General features: G+C 40.2%; 1 protein-coding gene across 1 annotated transcript in view; it reads right to left on the reverse strand.

Annotated features, from left to right (window-relative positions):
• Nucleotides 1-22850, reverse strand: part of CAMK4 (calcium/calmodulin dependent protein kinase IV) — a 170093-nt gene extending 147243 nt beyond the window's left edge. The window contains exon 1 of the mRNA XM_040579740.1: nt 22567-22850. Coding sequence (XP_040435674.1) covers nt 22567-22739 — 173 coding nt within the window. The 5' untranslated portion in view covers nt 22740-22850. The remainder of the gene's footprint in view (nt 1-22566) is intronic.
• Between the last annotated feature and the right edge of the window lie 293 nt (nt 22851-23143).

Genomic DNA, 23143 nt, shown 5'->3' on the forward strand with positions numbered 1-23143 from the left:
ATATATATGCCACCTCTCGTGGTATGTTCTCGTTACTCATTTCAGCTCCCTGAAGGAGACATAAAGCCCAATCATTCCCAAGAGGTGAGGCACACGACCATCCTGGATGAGATTCAAAGAGGAAGACAAACTAGTCAGCTCTCTTTGGGTTATCAGTGCTGGCTGCACACCAGGGCCAGCACTGCTGCAGGGTCACAGAAAGTAGACCTGAAAAGGGGCAGAAGCACCTTCTGCTTGGGCCTCTCTCAGTTGCTCAGGGCTCCCGAGCCCCTTGCTGAAGGGAAGAGACAGAAGAGAGCGGCACTAAAGGCAAGCAGATGCATGTATGGGGAGAATCCAAGTATTAGGGAACTGACCAAGGAGACAAATGCTGAGGTGTGTGGGGGCAGTGGGGAGGAAGAAGAGAAGATGAGCAACTGAGAGGCCCACTGGTACAGACCATGCAACAGATATGTGCCAACTGCATTCCTGGACCACCTCATTAAATCTATCCTGCACTCTCCCAATAGCTTATCTAAATCATCCTTACTGCAAGTTAAGCCAATGACTTCCGCTCCTTGCCACTGCTTGTGCTGTACTTTCACATCTTTAGAGATCGTACAGAGGAATTGTAAGGAGTCTAAGGATCTGTACATACAGTAACAAAATAACCTGCAGATTCTAATACCCAATCACAACTAAAATGAATACATTTTGCAAACAAGATTAAAAAAAGTTTTCTGACAGGACTCTGAAAATTCATTCATCTTTTTGAAAGTTAATGGAAAAACAACGAGAAAAGGTAAGTGTGTGTGCTTGTGAGTGTCTGTCTGCCTATGTGTCTCTGTGTGCAGACATTCCATATGTGCCTATATTCCTGATGGTCTACTGTTTTCTGCAAGTTCCTTCCCCAAGATACTTGGAATGATGGAATGAAATTGCTGTTAGTGATATGCAGAAAGATACTTGCAAGATAATACGTAGAAATGAGCACAAAGACTGAGAAACTATTTAATCCTTATCAAATCAAGCTATTTGGAATAAACAAAGCTGTGACATATTCCACATACATTCTTAAATACAAGTCTGTAAAAAAGACAGCTTTGCAAATCTAAAGCTAGCCAAATTTCCAACTTCCAGTTATGTTTTAGGGTGCTGTTTGGATGTAGATATATTTAACTGCAGATCTGCCATAATTAAATAGTGGGTAAAAATGCTCCATTGTAAAAATCAATCAATCCAATCCATCAGTATTTTTACATTTTCCTAATTCAGGTTTCAGAAGCTGTTCCTAAGAAACTCTATGAGAAGTGTAATAGCCTGCAATGCTAGATGTTCAGCTTCACCCACACTTAACTTCTTTATTGAAGCAGGTCTCCCACTTCTTCCCTTACTGCAGACAAATTTTTTATCTATTAAAAACAAAAAAAACTTAACCAAAACCCAAAACCCAATGAAACTTGCATTTAATTAAACATAATTAGAGAACAAAACAGCTCATTAAAACCAAATCCAGTGGAAAACTATTCCAGTCAGATTTAAATGATACAGTGCCATTCTATAAACAGAATTCCATATGTCTGGTGGCAAGACAGTCACACAATCTACATCCAGAACATTACAAATGCTGTATTATTCAATGATTTTATGCCAATGATTAATTTGCAACTCAATAGCTAATTTAGGTCTTTTATCCTATTACATACAGTATTACTCAAGTTGCAATGACAAGCCAGGTACGTTGGCCTGGCTTGCTTTATTGATATTCTTGGAAGCATAAAACTACGTTTACATGCCCACCACAGCCAGGCAGACAGAACTCATCCAGCAGGAAGCAGTTTACAGCATAGCTTTTACAAAGGTGCTGCACAGTATCTTTAGACATGAATCTCTTCATGTTAGCTGTGCAAAAGCATGTGGTTTAATCCTGCTGTCAAAGCATCCTCTGCAGTTAACAGAGGCACTTTCAGAAGGTGACCCATCTATTTGTAAAACAGGTGTGCAACGCAGGCAGGATGGATTACTGTTTGCTTCTTTCTAGTGGTAACAGCAGGGGTCTACATAGCTTGAAAAGCTAAGCAGCTTCTCAAGGCATTAGATAAAATTTTGGTTCTCCTAACCTTGATCCAACTCTCAGGGCTTAAAATATATTTTAAAAAAATAAAATAATTCCTAATTTCTTCTTTCTTTCAGGGTCTTCACTAATCATCTTTGACTTACTCTACATTCAAAACCTTCAATGAATGATCAGAATTAAAGATAAGCTGAAGCTCTAATATCAGTTAGCATTTACAAATGATACCATGTATTTGTTTACTTCAAAACCACTACTGTTAGCACAGACAAAACCAACAGACATTAAATGATTTCATACCAGGGGAAAAAAAACAACCAAACAAACCAACCCCAAATTTTTGTGTGGCCCCATATATGCAACTTTGTATCTCTAAGGTATGACTACAGTATGTATAGGCACATCAACGACAGCTTTAATTTAGCTTGAGAAGTGGTGGCAAACTAACAGGAAAAGCTTCGTGAACTGTAGGTATCCACACAGGTGCTCAGAGGCTCCAGGAGGGTGGTACTTTTGTGCCTTCCCTTTGCCAAAGGCAAAACAATGGGAACTTCACAGCAGTTCATAGGCATTTTGTCTTCCCTAAAACTATCGCTGGTAGCCTTGTTGTGCATCTTTCCTTCTGAGTACCTATGCACCCCTAAATGGCAAGGGTACATGCCAGGTCTCTGAACAGAAAGAATCTTTATTTGGGCTTCCCAAATAACCTGTATGGTGGTGTGTAGCAGAAACAACCACCATTTCCCTACAATAAAACTGCTAAAAAGGAGGAAGAGAACTAATGCACAGAAAGAATCATTATTTAAACATGCAGATGGTACAATAAAGTTCTTACTCGCTGAAAAGGTGAGCAATGAATTTACTGTAGAGTAGCAGTCAGGCAAGAAAAGTCTGTTTTCCAAGTACTCAGATTCCGCTTAAGTATCTGCATTTAATAAGAACAATTGTGCCTTGTTAAATTTGTTTGACGAACCAGATCTCCTTCCACAACAGGATGATCTGCCTAGTTGATGAGGGAAAGGCTGTGGATGTTGTCTGCTTTCACCTTAATAAAGCCTTTGACACTGTCTCCCACAGCATTCTCCTGGAGGAACTGGCTGCTCATGGCTTGGACAGGTGTACTCCATGGTGGGAGAAAAGCTGGCTGGATGTCCGAGCCCAAGAAGTGGTGGTGAATGGAGTTACATCCTGCTGGTGACCAGTTGCAAGTGGTGTTCCCCAGGGCTCAGTTCTGTTTAATACCTTTATTGACAGTTTGAACAAGGGGATCAAGTGCACCTTCAGTGCAGATGACACCAAGTTGGGTGGGAGTGCTGACCTGCCTGAGGGCAGGAGGCTCTGCAGAGGGACCTGGGCAGGCTGGAGCGAAGGGCCCAGGCCAGTGGTGTGAGGTTCAGCAGGGCTCAGTGCCGGGTCCTGCCCTTGGGTCACACCAGCCCCACGCAGCGCTACAGGCTGGGGCAGAGCGGCTGGAAAGGGCCTGGTGGGAAAGGGCCTGGGGGTGCTGGGTGACGGCCGGCTGGGCAGGAGCCAGCAGTGTGCCCAGGGGGCCCAGGCGGCCAGCAGCACTCCCTGACAGGAGGCTGTAGGCAGGTGGGGGCTGGTCTCTTCTCCCAAGTAACAAGCAATATAGGACAAGAGGAAATGGCCTCCAATTGTGCCAGGGGAGGTTTAGATTGGGTATTAGGAAAAATTTATTCACCCACACGGTTGTCAAGCACTGGAACTGCCCAGGTTAGTGGTTGAGTCACCGTCCCTGGAGGTATATAAAAGACATGTAGACGTAGTGTTTAGGGACATGGTTTAACGGTGGACTTGGCAGTGTCAGGTTTATGGCTAGTGTCAATGATCTTAAGGGTCTTTTCCAACCTAAATGATTCTATTATTCTACCCGGGCAAAACTTAAAATGCTCCATTTACTATCTCTAGTGGAACTCAAGAACTGTTATGATCTACCGCTTCCAACACTCTTTGGAGAGACTTTTTGCTTAAATTCAGAATGCTATGTTGTCCATCACTGATACAAGCTGAAAGAAACATTTCCAAAGAAAAATACTTGGGCTTCTAAATATGTATTATTCATTTAATTTCATTTTCAGCAGAGCACACTTTCTGGTGGTTCCCATTCATCTGACAGCAGACAGAACCATAAAAATCATTACATATGAAAAACTTGCAAGTTAGCTTCTCATCCAACTTCGCTGTGCCTGCATGTACCTCCCTGTGGGTGTGCGTGCATGTATTTATGGCATCTACATGAATTATAGAGTTCACAACAGCAACTCTTACTGTCTTAGGGACAATGCTAAGCACAGTCAGTTTCAGTCAATACTGTCACTTACCTCTTTTAATTCCAAGTGATTAAACAACACCAAGTTTTTTCTACAACAAAACTGATACTGCAACTTAACGTAATAGATGAACACTGACACAATGCAAGCTGACAGGACTAATGAGCCAAGAAACTAGCATTCAAATTATTGATTAGTCGATACTGAAGCACTCCTTATATAGTTTAGTCAGGCCAAATGGAGGTAACTTAGGCACAAATTTCACTGTCCAATAATGACGGAATTTTTCCCCACCATTCAGTCACATCCACTTCTTTTACAAGCTATACAAATTTCTACCCAGATCATTTCCAGCATCACTGGAAAACAGTAGATTTGATGCAAGACTTGTAATCTTCATTCACCATTTCTATACCAAAACCTATGCCTATAACAGCAAATATTTTTTCTCAATCTGCCTATTGGCTAGGAATTCAACTTTTATCTCTCAGCTTCCCAAACTGTTTTGTCCTTCGCACAGTTCATCAAAAAGACAAAAGAACTGGTTAGTCACAACACAGGGATGCAGAACAATGTCACCAAAATTTTGTTTATCTTTAGTCATACAGATTCCTCCTTGGCTGGACTTAAAAGTAGCTAACACCATGTGGACAGACTTAATAACCAGTAAAAGTATGTGAAGACTTTCACCTTGCACAAATGGTGCTAAAGTACAGTAAAAGGAAGGCAAAGGATGAAATCTTGCAAAGATGAACACCAGTCATCTGTTTCTGCTTCACTCTTCTCTCAGATATACTACTTAGAGGCATTTACCTCAAGTGGCAGGAGAGCAACATCTTACCTGTTTTCCCCTGACTGAAAAAATATTCTGCTTTGAGAGCAATCTCTACAGTGTTCTGCAGCAAGGAATGGCTTGTAATACAGTGAAGAGCGGCTGCACTGGGATTACAAAATTCTAATTCTGTAAAAAGTTTATGTCTACTGAACAGTCTGTGATACATCTGATGTTGAACAAACTGAAGTTTTTCCAATGTTAGAACCTTTCTTTACTCTGAAGATAAAAGGAGAAGAAAAAAAAAAAAAGTCTTTAAACCTCTTAAAATGAAGAGAGAGAGAAGCAGCATAAGAGATTACGGAACAAACAGATTAAATGACCAATAGCACATGAGGAGCACTGATCTGAGACTCACTTAACAGATTAACTTGAACTCATGGCTGAAATAACTCAAATTAAGGTAATATTTAACCTCTTGCATATCACTTAGCCTTTTTAGACTGGAAAGAAACAAACGTGACAATTTTTAAAAATGGTTATGAGAGACATGGAGAACTGGAGGACTGTACCCTTGCTCTATATTGCTGAAGTAATTTAAAGCTCCAAGAATAGGATCTGTAGACATATGGATATGTATGATAACCGGGGGAAGGATCAACGTGGCTTCTACAAAGGGAAGCCATGTCTCAAAACCACAGAAATTCTTTGAAAGATTTGGCAAGCATTTGAATAAAGGAGATTTGATTGATTGATCTACTTAGATTTCTAAAACTTATTTGACAAGGTCCCTCACCAAAGGTTCTTGAGGAAGCCACAGAAGGCAGAAATTAATTAGTAGTTGGTTAAGAGACACAAAACAGGGAAGGAATAAGTGCTCAGTTGTCCCAGTGCACAGAGGTCATCAGGAAGTCTGACAGATCAGAGCTGCTGTCTGCTACTCAATGAGCCAGTACAGGAGCTGAGATGAGAAAGGAGGTGACACTAGTTGGAGTGCGTGTGTGTGTATTCAGAGTTCTTCATAATAATAAATTTCTGCCAAACTGAAGAGCTGGAAGAGGATTCCACTGAGATTCAGTGACAGAGTATTAAATGGCAGGTGAAAGTCCATGTAAATAAATACAAAATTATGAATATTGAACACCATCCTCATTTCATATATTAAACAGATTAAGTGACCTATTATTACAAGCACAGAAATCTTGAAATCTAAGGAAATGTTCCACAACGATCAACTTCATGCCCAATTCTAGTTACAAAAAAAAAAAAAAAAAAAAAGGCAATCCATACACAACTGTTATGAAGTATTAAGCATTTTTCCTGTATAAATCCACTGTGTGACTATCTTGACTTGCGGACATATTCAAAACTCCACTGGACCAGGTCCTGAGAAACCTCCTCTAGCTGACCCAGCTTAAGCAGGGAGGTTGGACTAGATGATCTTAAGAGGTCCCTGCCAAAATCATCCATTCTGTGATCCTGTGTTACATCTTGAGCACTGAATGCAAGTCTACATTGCTATACTGATATGAATACAGAGCTGAAGCTTCAGATTTGGCTTCAGATTTCTGAGGGTTGAGGGACTGCTCTGGGCAAGTACTCTTAGATGCATGCTGTTCTTACACTTCTTTCTAGGTATGTGCTTCTCACTATGGATGGAGACAGGGTTTCGGCCTAAACAGACCTTTGACCTGACCCAGCACAGCCATTCTTACACTATAAAGACTCAAAAACTTTAGGATGAATAGTTCATTTTAAATTTCTGTTGCAAATGTATACGCATACATTAGTCAGTATAGAGAAAACGGGATTTTGAAATGCAATTTTTTAAATTATTTTTAGGTTTTGACATGGCTGGAAGTTCGGAAAACAAATGTGTAGTGTTTCCAAACAAGATATCTCCACAACTGGAATGAAAAGCATATCCATGGTATCATTAGAGTTGATTCTTACTGAAAGGCAAATTTAAGTTTCCTTTAAACACAGTAACGCACATACCCAGTGTGCTATATGCTCATCTGAAAGCAACATCTGCAGTTTAGATACATCTTCTGCCAGACATTAAGGATGCAGAAGAGCACAACATCAGCCCCAAAAAGAGACTTTTATTTCAATTTGAGATAAGAATGTGGCTCAGAGAATTTAACGGATCCCTTGGTGATGTCAACAAATCAATATTGAACCTACTGCTATCAACAAGCAGACACTGAAAATCAATGCAGTTATTCTGACACAGGAAGAACTCTGCCGAGTCACCAAGACTGGTAACATGGGCAACCATGTTGTACAGTTTCTTTCACAAAATGATCATATACCATTTTTAGGCACATTTCTTGTCTCTCCTGCTCATATTGAAAAGGCTATCACAGAACTACACATGGGTAGATAGTTTCTTCTAAATTACAGGTTTTGTTGTAATCGTGGTCAAGTTACTTCTCTCCTTCTTTGCGTGCAGGAGGAGTCCTTAAATTTAGGTGAATTATTCTACCTCACAGGAGTGGTTCTCTGTTGGAGAACTATCACCACCTTTCCCCGGCACCATCTGTTGGACTAAAGGAACCCAATTCCTCCACAGCGTATTTTCCAGATGAAAAATTTACAAATAAGTTTTAAGCGGGATTTTTCATAATACATATGAAGGCAAGCATTTTATGCCACTGTTGCAGTAGCTTTTCACATCTGCAATTATTATGCTGGCTGGATAAAAAACAGGGACAAACCAGGTCCTATAACTCAGACCCACATAATTTTCAAGTGCCAATTAAAAGCATGCTATTCTTCATTTTTGTTTGACAAGAGTTACAGGAGCCGAGTCCTCCTACATTCAGGAGTCATTATATTTATCCACACTTAATCCACATTCCAAAAATGAAAAGGAGGAAGATGGGATGCTGGTAGACACCTACCTGCATAATGAAGTCTAATCCCTCACTTTCCCTGAAACTTCAAGATTTCTATCAGCTTTCTGACTAGCATACCAATGACTAGCATACCAATTACACCCTGTTCGGCACTCATCACAAGAAGATAGGTGTAGAATGCCCCATTCTTCAGCTTCTTAAGTTGCAACCATTAAGTCCAGTGGAGAAAATCTTTTCCTTTTTGCATAAAGACAATTGAGAGCACTTTCTTAGGAGTTAGGGAGGAAGGAAGGTGAAAATAACCATAGACATCCTTGGTTAAAGAAGCAAGGAGTCACCAAAAGAATGTAAAGGAACAGATTCATCCTTGGTATAAGCAATGCTGCAAGAATAATAATTTTTTTTGCAGTTTCAGTTTGAGTGGGATAATGGCATAGAGGGGAGCAGTTTTATAAACCATTTCCTTTTAGGATTTTTTTTTATCTCTCTAGAAAATTTGCCTATGCAATCTAACCTTCATCAAAAGCTTGCCAGAAACACACTGCTTTTTACTTCAGTGTTTCTATTTTTTTCCCAACATGCACATTTGAGCAATATGCCTTCAGTTTGTTATATATCTTATTTAATATTTTAGTTATTGACTTTGGCATAAACTTAGGAGTATGCTGACTCAGTTTGCTGATGACAAAGCTGGGGAGGCATTGGCAATACAGAAGAGGGCTGTAGTATCAGAAAGGAAAAACTGTACTTACTACCTGGGGAGCAGGAGAAAGACAAAAGGGATACAATTCAGCTGTATTAACAGCAAAGTCATGCATTACAGACAAATAACAAGAACTAAGCTGTAAAATACAAGTCTCATCAATCGCAAACAGAGGAGGAAAACAGAAGACAAACAATCTGGGCAACAAACAACCTGACAGCTACAAACTACCAAGATAGGAGCTATGAGAAAGGCAAATGGGATCCCATTCCATTCAATAATGTTTATTGTTCTTATTAGGAAAGCCTGAGAATTTTATAACTGGAGTCAGCACATAAACACAGCTTCTGCAACCTCCCTATGTTACAGTAGGAAAATATATCATATCAAAGCTGCATGTCTTTTGGTGTAACATGTAAAACACAGTCCAAGCCGGAATCAAAGACAGAAGGTGAAAACAGTTAAAAGACGGACCTGCATCAAAACTCTCATAAGGCACCATGGTAAAAGAGATAAAATGTAGTTTGTTCTTGCAATCTGGTTACTTTGAGTCAAGACTGTCTTTAATTAACACAAAATGTAAAATGTGAAAATGTTTGTAAATTTTAATTCATAATTGTTGAAAAATTCCATGCTGTGAAACTGTCCCTTATCCACACCATGCCAATACTTCAATTGCTCATCCTAACTCAAAACAAAAACAAATGCCAAAATACTGAAATTTATCATGGGATGGAAATTCTGGAGTTTTCAAATCTGCTGTTTCACTATTGTAAAGATATGAATATGTGGATAAAACAAACCTTAACAGGCACGACTCTCAAGCATGCAATATGGTCTTCCAATGGCTGCATGCCATCGTGGATGACTAACACATTGTGCTAATCATTATTATTCTGTTTCGACTGTGACTATGGAAAAACACAATTAAATGGTCTTGCTAGTTACTCAATACAGTTAAAATACAGATCATAAGAAGCACTATGGCAAACTATTTAAACAGGCTATCTGATAAGTATTTATTGTATTCATTCAAAAATAAAAAACATAATCAGTTAACAAAATTGGGACTGACAGGAGGAAAAAGTAAGATTTGTTGGACTATTTATTTAAAGAACAAGTTTTACCAGCTCTACTTTAGATGGTCATCTGCAAAGGAAACACATCTTAACATGACTGCTTCCATCAGAAACAACACTTCTTTGTTTCTAAAGTCATGCATAACACATTTTTAATACATAAATGTTGCAAGAACAATAAAAATATACTTATATAGAATAAAATCAATTTCAAGTAACATGAGCTAATTCCTTTTAACTACACAAGCTGAAGATTGAAATGGTCAAAAAGAAAGTGTTGTGCTGAGGAGGAGGATAAAGTGGAGGAAGAGATGATCAAGGTTGTTTTGTGATTTCGAATGAATGATTGTCTGAAAATAGAAGAGTATTCTTTTTATGTTAGTGCCAATCAAACCAACTCTGTGAGCAAGCTTTTATAGTAATGAATAAAACTGTCTTTTCCACTCAGTTTTATTCCTGTTCCACATACTGTTGAACACCTATGATATGAATTATGCATAGAGATGGATCTGAATTTAAATTCAAAAAATTATTTACCTGCATATTTATTATGGAGATACCACCATAATACAGAGATGGAGATGGGTTTAATGTCCATGAGAGTCAGATCAGAAAACATACCAGTGAATTTCAAGGTATCTCTTTCATTGCAGATTTTCCATTACACGTTGACCCGATCTGGCAATTGATTACTGATCTTAGACAGCATTCACTGGTTATTAATTTTAACTACCAATCCAAATTCTGTTTGCGGTTAAGATATTCTTGAATTAAATTGCTGTGAAGGGAGAATCAGATGCAATAAATTTAAAAGCCTTCCCCCCTGCTGCAGCAAACAAAATGAAGTTATTATTGCCTTTTTAGTATCAGAAGTGTTGCTCCAAGACCTGCTGTTCTAACAATATTTTGTGAAGAGCAAATCTGACTTCCTCTTTCAACTCAGTCCCCTGCCAGTTAGATAACAGAACAGTGTATAGCGAACAGAGTGCTCCATAAACATTTGCAGCTTCCATCAGGCAGCAAAGAATCCCAGGAAAACAAGACAAGACAAAACCCACCTTTACTATGTTTCTGACCACCTGAAACCTAAAGCCACTAAACAAAATTAATCATTATTAATTTCCTAAATGATCATCAGTATCTACACCATAAAGTGTTTCCCATAACAAAATCAGCTTTGCAGCCCTTCAGTTTTCAGTTTTACTAAGCCAGAAATTCATGAGGGTTTGAAGAGAATTAAGAGAGTGAAGACTGATCATTCGCTGTCCCTACAGCACACAACGGGGTCGGGGAGCATCCAACGGAACTAGCAGGTAAAAACATTCATGCATCAGTATCTTACAGGTCTCTGAACTTAGATGATGATAATGATTTTCAACTTGGTTTGTGTTCAGCTTCAGCAAATCATTCTTGCACAATGTGGAAAGCTGACAAGCAAATGTTCTACTTCAAGAAAACAAACACCTCTAAAGCACTGTATACCAGATCAGAATTGTGGTTCATTAATCTAGAAAACAAGTCGATAGACTGAAAAAAAAAAAACAAAAAACAAAACCAAAAACAATCAGTACTTATCCATGGCAGACTATCTTGAGGCCTTAAAAGCCTTACCCAGACATCCATTTTCTCTGCAGAAGAACAAAACTATGTAATCCACCACATTTAAAAAAAAAACCAATGTGTGCCAAAATAATTGTAATAATTTCTGGTCCAATGTTTGTTCTTAAAACAAATTTCTGGCCCAAAGGTTGATCTTAAAATGCTCTCATTGGTCCACAATGTTAGACTGGTGCAGGACACCAATAAATAAGAAACAGCAAACACCGGCTTGCATATACAGAGAATCTGAAAAAGACAGTCTCATTTGAATAAAACTGAAATAATTAACCTTCAAAGAATATAAGCAGCTACAAGGTCTCATTATCAACCAAAAGTTGCACAATTTATGGCCAGCCTTCCGCAGAAGGGGTATGCAAGTCCACTTCTTTCAACACAGTATTAGAAGTTTTTTACAGCTAAACACAAAATAAAATCACATAGCACATTCTTTGGTACTGGCAGTGTGCCTCCATTAACAAGGACTAATTAAAGACAAATCAGTACGAATATTATTTCAGAAGTACTTTAAGATAATACCAGACTTCTTATTCCAAGAATATTCATTAAGATCTTGCACACTTTTATTTCCATTCAAGAGTGCAAAATTGTTCATTGAAAGTAATTTATTTAGATTAAATTGGAATTCCTGCATGTAATTTCTGGGCTGGTCCAAACTTCTTTACATGAATGTGTTATCTACTAATGTCAACGTTCCTGGCTTTTAATAAATGACCAAATGTCAACAAGCAATTCACAGTTTGATGCAACTAATCTGATTGACTGATCCCCCTCAGTCACATAATATTGTGCTGCCTCATTATAAAACATAAATTCAGGACATCTGTACATTTTTATGCAGTATTCTGTTCTGCTAAAATCTGTGGAGCAATGCGGGTCATCTTCATGAATAAAACCACAATCAACTGAGTATTTCAAGTATGAATTTGCAAAAGCTGTGAACCAGGCACACACGGATACGCTTTAAACATCAGAAGACTGAACATAAGTAACAGTACTGGTGTGTTCATGATGATCTGAACTGAGAAGAAAGTACAAATACTTGCAAGAAGGAAAAATCATTGGGGGGGGGTGGGGGGGTGGGCGGGGAGACACACGATCTGTTTTAGAATGATGCCTCTTCCCTAAACTGCTTTTTCTCCCAATGCCTGGAGAGAGGGCAGAGAAGGGAGGCATCACATGTTTCTAGTGAGGAGAGATTGGGGAAAAGGATTGTGGAGATGACATCAATCCTGAGGTAAAGTTGCAGTTCTGGCATCTTACCTGTGGCATATGGATGCTCACAGCAAGGTATGCATTGAAGCACAGACTATACATTTGTTGAATGGCTTAAATTTTAATGCTGCTGTTTTTGAGGATTTGCATTATAAATCTTGGATTTGCTTTTACTGATGTTTTACCCCACCAAAAAAACCCAACACCAACCCCCCCCCCCCCCCAAAAAAAAACCCAAAAAATCCACAACCCTAATAGACAGACAGTAAACTGTCAAAAGGCAGCAAGTTTTATAATTTTTTTCCTCAGCAGGGTTGCTATTTTCCTTATCTTTTATTTCACATCTTACGGTTCTGGAGTTCTAGCATGGATAACCAGACATGTGAAAGGAGAACAGCTTAGAAGGTAGAGCATTATGTTGTTCAGGTGGTTACTTCACTTGTGTCAGAATTAGCATACAACTCCAACCTTATAATTTGGTGGTTCATGCCAAATAATTTCTTTCCTGTTATCCCATGCAGATGAAATTCAAAGAGACAAAGGCTTTGATTGTTACAGATTGAACGGTCCCTTTCAAAATCATATTGTTGTAGGGTCTTCTAACTTCGGATTAGTTTACACAAAAAGCAACAACACCTCAGCAACCTATTCTCAAGGCAATAGATGCAAATATTGATGGTGCCCAGTAGTTTATGTGTTTTAACTGGTAGTAACCTATGACAGTAACAACACAATTTTTGCATTCATTCTATAACCAAAAGACTCATTTGCAATGCTCATTGGTATAGTATTATGTCACCACTACTCCACCTTTCTGATTTGAACATTATATAGTCTAAGAAATCGAGCAAATGTAATGTATAATTTGATCAAAAAACCCACACTTGAAAACGGTCTTGGATTGTTCATTCTCAATGATCTTTCTCATTGCCTCATGCTAAGAGATCTTAAAAACCCCATAGCTAACCAGGAAAAAAGAATTAAGTTTCCATGTGCATGACGACAACCTTCCTACATATTCCAGTAAATTCAAGGGAAATGTCAGTCTGTCCTTAAAACACACAATCCTCAGCAGTTACAGTATGTTCGGGCTGCTCTGGAGCATGCTGCTAGCTGAGATACCATTCTGAGAAGAACCTTCCCCATTAATCCCATTTCAACAAAACACTTTCCAAAACAGATCTGATTTCCTACATCAGAAAGCTGGGAGAGCATCACAGATAATGAACTGCAGTCTTGGAACAGAGCAAGGAACAAGTATGCTTTTCTTGCCTTGTTCAGGTGAGTTTTTAGAGGTTTAAAAGCTACACAGATGGAACTCTGGGAAAACACATCCTGTGCACTTTTGCCAAAGGTGGTGTCACTCTGATAGATCTCTCCTAACACTGAATTACAAAAGGAAGGCAAAAGCGACAAAAAGAAAATGACGTGCTTTGACAACACAAAACCCCCTAAATTAAATTCTTAATGATTCTCCAGCTCAGATTTCACCAAGCTGCTAGCTTAAACTCCAAAGAACAATGAAGAATAATAATAAAAAAGAATCCTTATAAATTAGAGATTAGTTTAGTTTTTAGGAGCAGTAACCAGCAAGTTAAAATGCGTTTTCTGGTGATTACTGACTGGCTGGGGACACTGATCATGCCAGGCCAAATGAAGGCTCACTAACAACAAAAGTAAGAGTCTTTCCAAGTATCGATGACTGGTTGTAAAAGCTGTCATTCTTACTTTTTTTTTTTTTTTTTTTTTTTTTTTTAATGGAGGAGACAAGGAAACCACAAATATTCTAAAAGTTATTAGACAAATCAAAAATCAAAAGCAGCATCAACATTTGGAAACACACAGAACATTTGGTTACCCTTTCTCAGAATGAGCATCACTGTACTGTAAAAAAAATATCCCTTGTGAAATCAGTGATTGCTCAGCTAATGAAGGTCTGCTTATTGTGAAGAAAGGAAGCATGATAAGAATGCCTAAACAAAGAAGTCAACAACAAATATGCAAGTTTATGTTTAAATTCTGCTTTGTTGTGAAAGCAAAAGAGAGTACATATTCTTTCTTTTTATGCAATATTAACTCCCACTAATGGTACATACATATTGTACATATATAGATGAAAATAATATTCAGATCTTTGCACTTTTTTCCACACAATGTGCAGTGTCAGAAGATCACTTTCCCACAGCTGGGCCAAACTTCCGGCTAGCAGACCACCACAGAATTGTTCAGGTTTACTGCAATAAAGCCAGCTCAATCCGTTGTACTATAAACAAAACTAGGAGAGGGGATGACTATTTTTTTTTCCATTTCCTGCTTGACCTTTTCATACAACATTCGGGAAGATAAAACTTCTTTAATCTGAGTAACTGGAGAGGACAGCTAGTCCTTTCTAGCAAGTACCTGGACTTCCGCAGATGGGGCACAAGCTAGAGCAAACAGCGAGTATTTTTTCACTGACCGCCACTGACAACTGGTGATCTTTTCAAATGTGGCTTTTTGCCATGTGAGCAAGCATTCAAGCATCTGTTACTGGTAAAATTCTACCTATGAATTGTGTCCATTACAATCGCTTACACAATACTATGCACACTTGGACACACACCAAAAGACACAGTGGAATGAACACGTATTTGCTTCTCGAACCACAGGTCTTTAGTAGATTTCCCTCCATGCAAAATTACATAGTTTTATTACACAATCATGATTTCAAATGAACTTGAAAATACTTCATCATTTTCTCTGTAACAAGCTACAAGAACAACTTTGTTGTATCTGACCCCTTGCAGACTACTGCAATGTTTTTCAAATATGACTACTCTCATACTAACATAAATGATATCATTACTTTGAACTCCTAAAAGCTCTACGTGCAAAAAATATTTTTGGTATTCTTAGGAGTACTTACTTCAAGAGCTAGTCATTTTCTCCATTAGAAATACATATATTTTTTTAATTGAAAAAGATAATAAAAAACAATGAGAAAAATGCATAGTGGCTGACAGAAGAAAAAAAATGATAACAAAAATATATTAGAGAATTGTTATTTCTAATAGCTCTTTTTTAAGTACAAGAAAGCTGTGAAAATTACACAGAATGATCATCTATTCATTCCAGCTATTCAAAACCACCCCACCACTCCTTTCGTAGAAAAAAGGTAACGGCTCAGTTTATTGACAGAACAATGCATTGAGTACACAAACTACTATGAGTACAGAGACAATGCAATACTCTGCAATGACTAACTACTCTTTCAATGCTTGCTCTAAGTATTGAATTTTGATTTATATAATATATACTCCCTTTAGCTTCCAAGTTAATTAAAACTTGAGCAGACAGACATTGACCTGCACATTATGTTGAATGCATGATATCACAAGCATCCCATTAATCAAATTGCCAATTAACTAGTTAGATTCAAATACAGTATCACTAGAACATATAAACTAGGTATGCAGTAGCATGTAGTGCAGTGCATTGCGAGCACACCACTGTTATGGATGGTGGCAACATACCGACATGAACACACAATTTTTTTGCAGGTTTTACACCAGATGAGCCCTGATCTGGTCCTGTGAACTGATTGTTCACAAGAGTGGATTAAGTGCACCTGAACTGCATCTTCTGGTTCAGCTACATTCTGTCTGCTCTATGTGCTCCAAGAATGCCCCTTGATGCAAAGCAAGGGACAGGGAGAGGGGATAATTGGGACATTTGTTTCACAAAAGTCATTCCCTACCCAAATTAAAACACCTCAGTGTTGACACATCCACAAACTGCCTTTTTAAAATAGCAATGGTACAATACAATGTTACAAACAAAATCTCGGTGCTCCTTTAATTGGAAACATGCCACAACATGCTATTAGCTGTAGTCTATTTCAGTTCATGTTTCGAAGAAGAAAAGCTTGTTTCAAACTATTTTTTATATAATACAGCTATGATTTATATATTACTGACTGTATTAAAAACCAAGTAACCTGTTTATTTACAGAGGTAGCTGGGCAGTTGCTTCCACAGAATCGTTAACTTCTTCCTGAAAGAAGGTGGTTATGGTAGTGTTAGCTTCTCTGACGTGACTGATCACAAGTGCTGACAACCAAACACTTTGTCCATAGCTGAATGAATCAAACAACCTATTTTCCATCACGAAATGACAGAGACAATGACTGTTACAGTATTAGCAGGAATCAGACATACACGTAGGCCATTAAGAAAAATGCATATTTTGTCATCTGTTTTCTAAGAGTTAGCAAAGCAGGTGTTGAGTTTGTAGTTCAATGCAAAACTCCTGGCTGCAGCAGAACAATGGCTTTGCCACAAATCCCAACTGTAGAGGGATTTGAACAACTGTCTGTAAAACTCAAAAGTCATTTTCTAACAAGAATAGAGTGTCAGCTGTGCGAACAAAATAGTCAAAAAAAGCTTTCTTGTTTTCTAACTAAGAAACACAGAGAGAGATAATGTTTAGACAGATAACTTCGTGCCAAAGGTAGGCGTTTGGACAACTGAGTCAATAATAATCTCCCATGGCAAGGTTCAAAGTATTTACCCTCCGAGCCCATTTCTCCCCATGATTAGCAAGCCTCAGGTGAAATGGTATGTCTACTCTCAAATGGTTTATATTTACTGAATGATAGAGGAAATTCTCTTTTCTTGCTTTTTCAACACCCATTTTTTTAATTCTGAAATAACTAGTTGTTGAACTGAACCAGACAAAACTGAAGAAAATACTCTCCTTGCACAGAGTAAAGAACTCTGGCTGTCAAGCCGTGGACTAGGCATTGCAAGTTCAGGTTCCTGGTACCAAAGCAAGTAATTTCATCCAGAACATCAGGGTTAAGAAGCTATAGAGCTTCCACAAAAAGCATTCACTGCTTGATATTACTTTTTATTTATGACTGTAGATCAACATGTATTTTGAGAGGGGCTGACTCCCCCTCTCTTAGAGCAGCATCTTGCTTAACAAAAATCTGACATCCTCTTTCTGGCCAATTTAGCACTGGATTCTCTACTTCACAACAGCTCTGCTTCAGTAGGAGCAAAGTACATGTTTGCCATAAAAGAGCCTGTGGTCAAATGCTTAGGACATTGTTCAAGGGAAAGGTGAGGGGGACAGTACCCCTTCAAGAGCAAAAGGAAGTGAAAATCGTCAGCTAGGGAGGGCTACGCTGGCTGGTGCAATCCATGAAGACCATTCTCCACGATGAACTGCCACTTTTGGCCAGCACCAAAAGAATACCATGTCCTCTGTATCTCCTAAATTCCCACCTCAAACCAAGGTCCAATGCACCTACCACAACAGTCCCAAACAAGGCCTCAGACCCACCTCTGCAGCAGCCTTCCCTATCAGCAAGAACTGCCTGCATGAAAATGCTTGCTGCTTGCCTGAAGGCAAGAGGGTAACAAGCAAGCTACAGTTCATGGCACGATGTGATGTAGGGAACAGGCAAATCTACACAGGCGTTTCTGCTCAAAGATAATTCTCATCCTAGTTCAGCGAAGCACTCCATGCTCACATTCACACAGCTAGCATCATGTGCTGTCAGCCGCAAGCTTGCATCTCTTTGGAAAATCCTCAGGTCCAGTACTAAAAGTCACAAGCAAGTAATTGAAAGTATTACTGAAGGAGGGACTGACCTACGCTAAATGCACAGCAAAATTCAAAGCAAAATGGCAACTGATTTTCAAAATAAACACGGCAGTCTATAAAACAAATGACTCCTGAGAAGAACAGAAAAAAAGCCCATTTACTTTTTTTTTTTTTAATGAAGGAATGGAAAGGGAAATAATTGGCATACTTTCAAAGCAAAAAAATGCTTGAATTTCAAACCATTGAGTGCAAAACCAATCCATTTCTATAAAATTATACAAAGAAGTTACCCGATTTCATCTACTACTGCTATTACAAAAGTAGATGCTACTACGACAGCACTCATAAATAGGATTGACAGAGTGAGACATCATTCTGCACACTGAAATCTTGAGTTCAAACCACAGACTGGATTTAAACTCTCTCTGTGAACTCAAGGACAGAAACCACCTATGATTCAGCTCACACTGTCAGTTCAAGGTAAGTTGCAAGTACTGGGTGCCTTTCGGTTTCAGGTCCTCAGTAAGGATTATACAATTGAAAGGCTGCCCACAAAGGAACAGGTAACCTTGGAAAATCCTGATTTATCATTCTTACACACAGAAAAATGCCTGTAACTCTTAAGGCTTTTTAAAAACTACTATTATTATTTAATTCATGCTTTGAAACTGAAAGAAAGCCCTAAGGATTTAGTTGGAAATACTTCCAGCTGCTCTTGATCATTTAATAATCTGCAATATGCCTACAATAATAATATTAGGTAGTTTCAACTCAAATAATTATGTAGTTTGGCACAGTTAGGCAAGGAAGTGCATGTTAAGTAAGATTCCATAACTGAAATTGCAACAAAGAGAAATTCCTTTTTTGCAATATTGCCGAGTATCGAAAAAATTGTTACTTAATTTCGTCTTCACTCAAATGCTATTTTTGGACTAATCCTGAAGTCAGAAACTCTGTACCAAAACATACAGCATGGTTACATAAGGCTAATAAAAGGTTTTAGTCTTTAAGGAACATACCAGTTTAGAACCTAAAACTATTAAAATCTTTTTCCAAGTGTGGAAAATAACCTTTTAGACGATTACACTCAGAACAGAATTCCAATGTCCACAACTGAACAGTGTTGCAACCTTCCGTGAAGGAACAGATACTCTTTGTAAAGCAAAGACCAAAATTTCATCTTTGCAGCATTCTTAACTCCTGTTATGTGGTACACACAAAACCAACTTGTCAGAAATGGACTAAAAGTATGGTTAACTAGCCAGGCATTCTGTAGAACATAAAAATAGCTGTCCTGGGTCACAGTAAAAGCCTGCCTATCCCAGAATGCTTTTAACCTCAAGAAGATTTTAAGAACAGAAGTAAACCTGTATCAGTACTGTCAAAAAATATTCTGATAACGTTCAACAACTGACAGTTCAATAGCTAGTATCTTCACATTTGATCAGTCTTAATGGATTTCCTGAACTTGCTTAGCTGCCCATTAAATCCATGTGAGCTTTCAGTGCCCATAGTATCCAGGAGCCCGGAGTTCCACCACTTAACTACACACTGAGCTGAAATGGCCTTACCTCCCGAGGCTCATTTTTGGCTTGCTAGCTTTGTCAGATGCCCTGCAGAGCCTGCATCAAAGAAAAGAGTGAACAATCACCTCTAGACAGGTGTTCCATCCATGCCACACATGTCTCCAGAGATCTCTGTCTCAACCTCACTACAGGATTTACTGGGGGGCGGGGGGGGGGGGGAACTAAAATGAAATGGGAGTGGAGGAGAAATAATTATCTAAACTGAATTTCATCCACCATTTTAAATGCCCTATCAGTCCAATAAGGTCTTTCTGCAATTCTTTATAGGCAAGGCTGTCTTTAAAACCCTCAATAATTTAGTAAGACCATCAAATATCACTGTCCGACCCCTTTATGAACATGTTGAGCAGCACAGACACCTGAACCGATCCCTGTGGAACTCCACTGTTGAAAGACAACTGTTTACTTCTACCCAAGCTTTTAGACATTTATTATTTTTCTTGCTAGCAGGAGCTTCCCCCGTTTCTCCCCCGACTCTTTAGTTGGTCGCGCAAGGAAGAATTATTGACTATGATGGCTTCACGATTTGCCAGACATACTTTGCAGAAAGGGCACTCCTTCCTAAAGGGAACTCCCAAACTAGGCAACAGCTGTCCAAATGTAGGTCTTTGCAGTCTGACACAAGACATCTTCCAGTCCCTGTACTTGTTAAAGATATTTTAGGATAGTGTCTCCAGTTGGTTATTTTAGTATGCTGTTTTCATTTACCGCATCTAAAAGGATAACATACCCACATTTTTCAGCCTCACATGACATACTTTCACCACCTCTAACCTAAGCAATGGGTATTTTTTTGGTAGAGGTACTCAAAATCATCTCACAATTAAAAGGTTGGACACAAGGTTACCAAGAGAAAACAGTAGTTTTATATTAGACTTAGGAACCAAGAAGGATTGTTGGATCTGCTTATAGATTTGCTAAGACACACCTGGGCTATCAGAGGGGGTCTGAGATTAACATCAGCACTCTGGATGCTGGCTCTGAAAGGATCTCAATGCTAGCCTTGGGACCTAAGGATCAAGATCTCACTGCCATACCCACTGGTGTGATTTTCCCTCAGAGCATGTACTCCTCTGAGTTCTTCTCTCTCCCTTCCCTACTTCACATTCTTTGATTAAGATATAAGTTCTTACCAGTGTTCTTTGTGCTTTTGTTTTAAACATTATTTCCTTGTTCTATCCAACAGCAGAGCAGAGGTAGTGACTCGCATCTCTACACTAGTTGGGTGCGGTTATTTTCCTTATTCAAACCTTGTCAGGGTTTCAGCATCTACTGCCTCACCTTGCAAGGTAGAAAAGCCCACTGCACCTCAGCTTTCATTAACTTTTCCTTCCTCACACAGGAGAGTTCACATTTTAAAACCCCTTTCCAAGTTACACCAGAAACCCATGATGTATCACCAATACAGACTATTCTTAAATGAAACCCACAGTCACTATCACACATGCTGAAAGGATTCTAGACAGACCACACATAACAGTATTAATCCAGGCAACAGAGTTGGTATCAACTGCTGTTATTTGGCACTACACAATTTTTTTTGGCCAATTTTGAACATAAAACTGACACAACAATATTTCATGTTTTACATTTTTATGTTTGTGCATAGGTGCAAGTGAAGTCAAGTATAAACGTGGTGAGCATACATAAACCTATGCCTATTTAAACCTGGCTAGCATGAGTAGCAATAGTGGCAAAAAGGCAGCAGCAGATGCTTAAGACCTAGCCAGCAAGCCAAGAATGATATTATTGTGTATTTCTACGCCTTTCCTGCCCCTATCAGTTACAGCTCAACAAGCACAGGTATGCTTTGTGGCAGTAACTTTCACTGCATGCCCTTTCTGCAGAAATACTGTACCAAGGCAACCATGTTATTACCTGCAAATTTCCCACAGCCACCCAGGATTTTAATACTCTATCACTGAAAAAATTGTCAATTGCTACTTATTACCTGCTGTTTTACAGATTTAAGTCATCTACCATAAACCCTTTAAAAAGCTATCATTTTTCACTTTTCCCCTACACGCAGGTTATTTTCCACCCACAGATTCAACATAAACCACCAACTGTATTTATAGAGTAAAAATCACGCATTAGATATAGGCATAGCATTTTACACTGGACTTCAGATTTTTAAAAAATGGAACACTTGGGACCTTTAGGCTGCCCAGCAGAAGCATTAGGGCAGTAGTGCAGAATTCATGAATGAACATGCACGAGGCTCACTCTTCTGCACTGCACTCCAACGAAAAGCCTCTGCCTGCAGGGGCCTGTTCATGGACTCCTGTCTGGGGTGGGAGTTTTGCCAGCACAAGGTCTAAAGGTGCTGATAAGGGCGGTAACAACAAAAGGTCTTGTATGAAGTGAGGCTGCCAAAAACCTGGCATTTTAGTGCTCTCAAAGTGATGCCTACCATTCAACTGATACAGTACTGGGGCTAGACTCTGCAAATATACAGGTAACCTGACTAATGTAAAGCTGCTTATGTGGACCAGCATTTACCGAGGCGGACTGATGCCTCCTCCCGAAAACCACTCGTTTCTTTTGGGGACGCGCACCGCTTGGCTCCCGGGAGGTAGATTTTTCCTTCGAAAACCTACACGCCGCGAAAGGCAGCGCGCTCTCCCGATCCCCTTCAGACAAACCAAAGTTTTGCCGCTCTCGCCGCAGCGACGCGGCGCCGCCGGGGAGGGGAAATGCAGCCCCGGCAGCCCCGGCCCCGCCGCTCCGCCCGGGGAGGCGCCGCGCCCCGCGCCCCGACCCCGCGCCCGCCGCCCCGCCCGGCCCGCCGCCGCCTCACCGTCCCAGCTCGGACTCCAGCTCGAAGTAGTGGGCCAGGGTGTCCTTGTTGGAGCCATCGATCCAGTAGTCGGGCGCGGCGGACCCCGGGCGGCTGGCGGCCGAGGAGCTGGAGGAGGATGAGGAGGAGGATGATGAGGAGGAGGAGGATGAGGGCATGGTGACTTTCAGCATGCCGGGACGCCTGCCGGGGGCTGCCCCCTCCTCCGCACTGGCTGCAGAAAGCAGAGCGACAAGGCGGCTGGCGACGGCGGCACCGCACCTCACCTCCCTCCCTCCTCTCCCCTCTGTCTCTTCCTCCCTCGCTCCCTCCCTCCCTTTCTCTCTCGCTCTCCCCTCCTCCTCCTCCTCCTCCTCCTCCTCCTCCTCCCCGCCCCCCCTCTCCGCGACGGGCCGGGCCGGGCTGGAGCGGCGGCGGCGGCTCCCCCAGCCCAGAGGGGCGGCGGGGGGCGCCTCCGACGGGGCGGGCCCGGGGCTGCCGGCGGGGCGGGGCGCAGCGGGGCGGAGGGCGGCGGGGCGGAGCGGCGGGGCGGGCACGGCGGCGGCGGCCGCGGCGCAGGGAGGTGCCCCGGGCGGGG

The sequence above is a fragment of the Falco naumanni genome, chromosome Z, assembly GCF_017639655.2.
Source record: "Falco naumanni isolate bFalNau1 chromosome Z, bFalNau1.pat, whole genome shotgun sequence".
In the NCBI taxonomy this organism is placed as follows: domain Eukaryota; kingdom Metazoa; phylum Chordata; class Aves; order Falconiformes; family Falconidae; genus Falco; species Falco naumanni.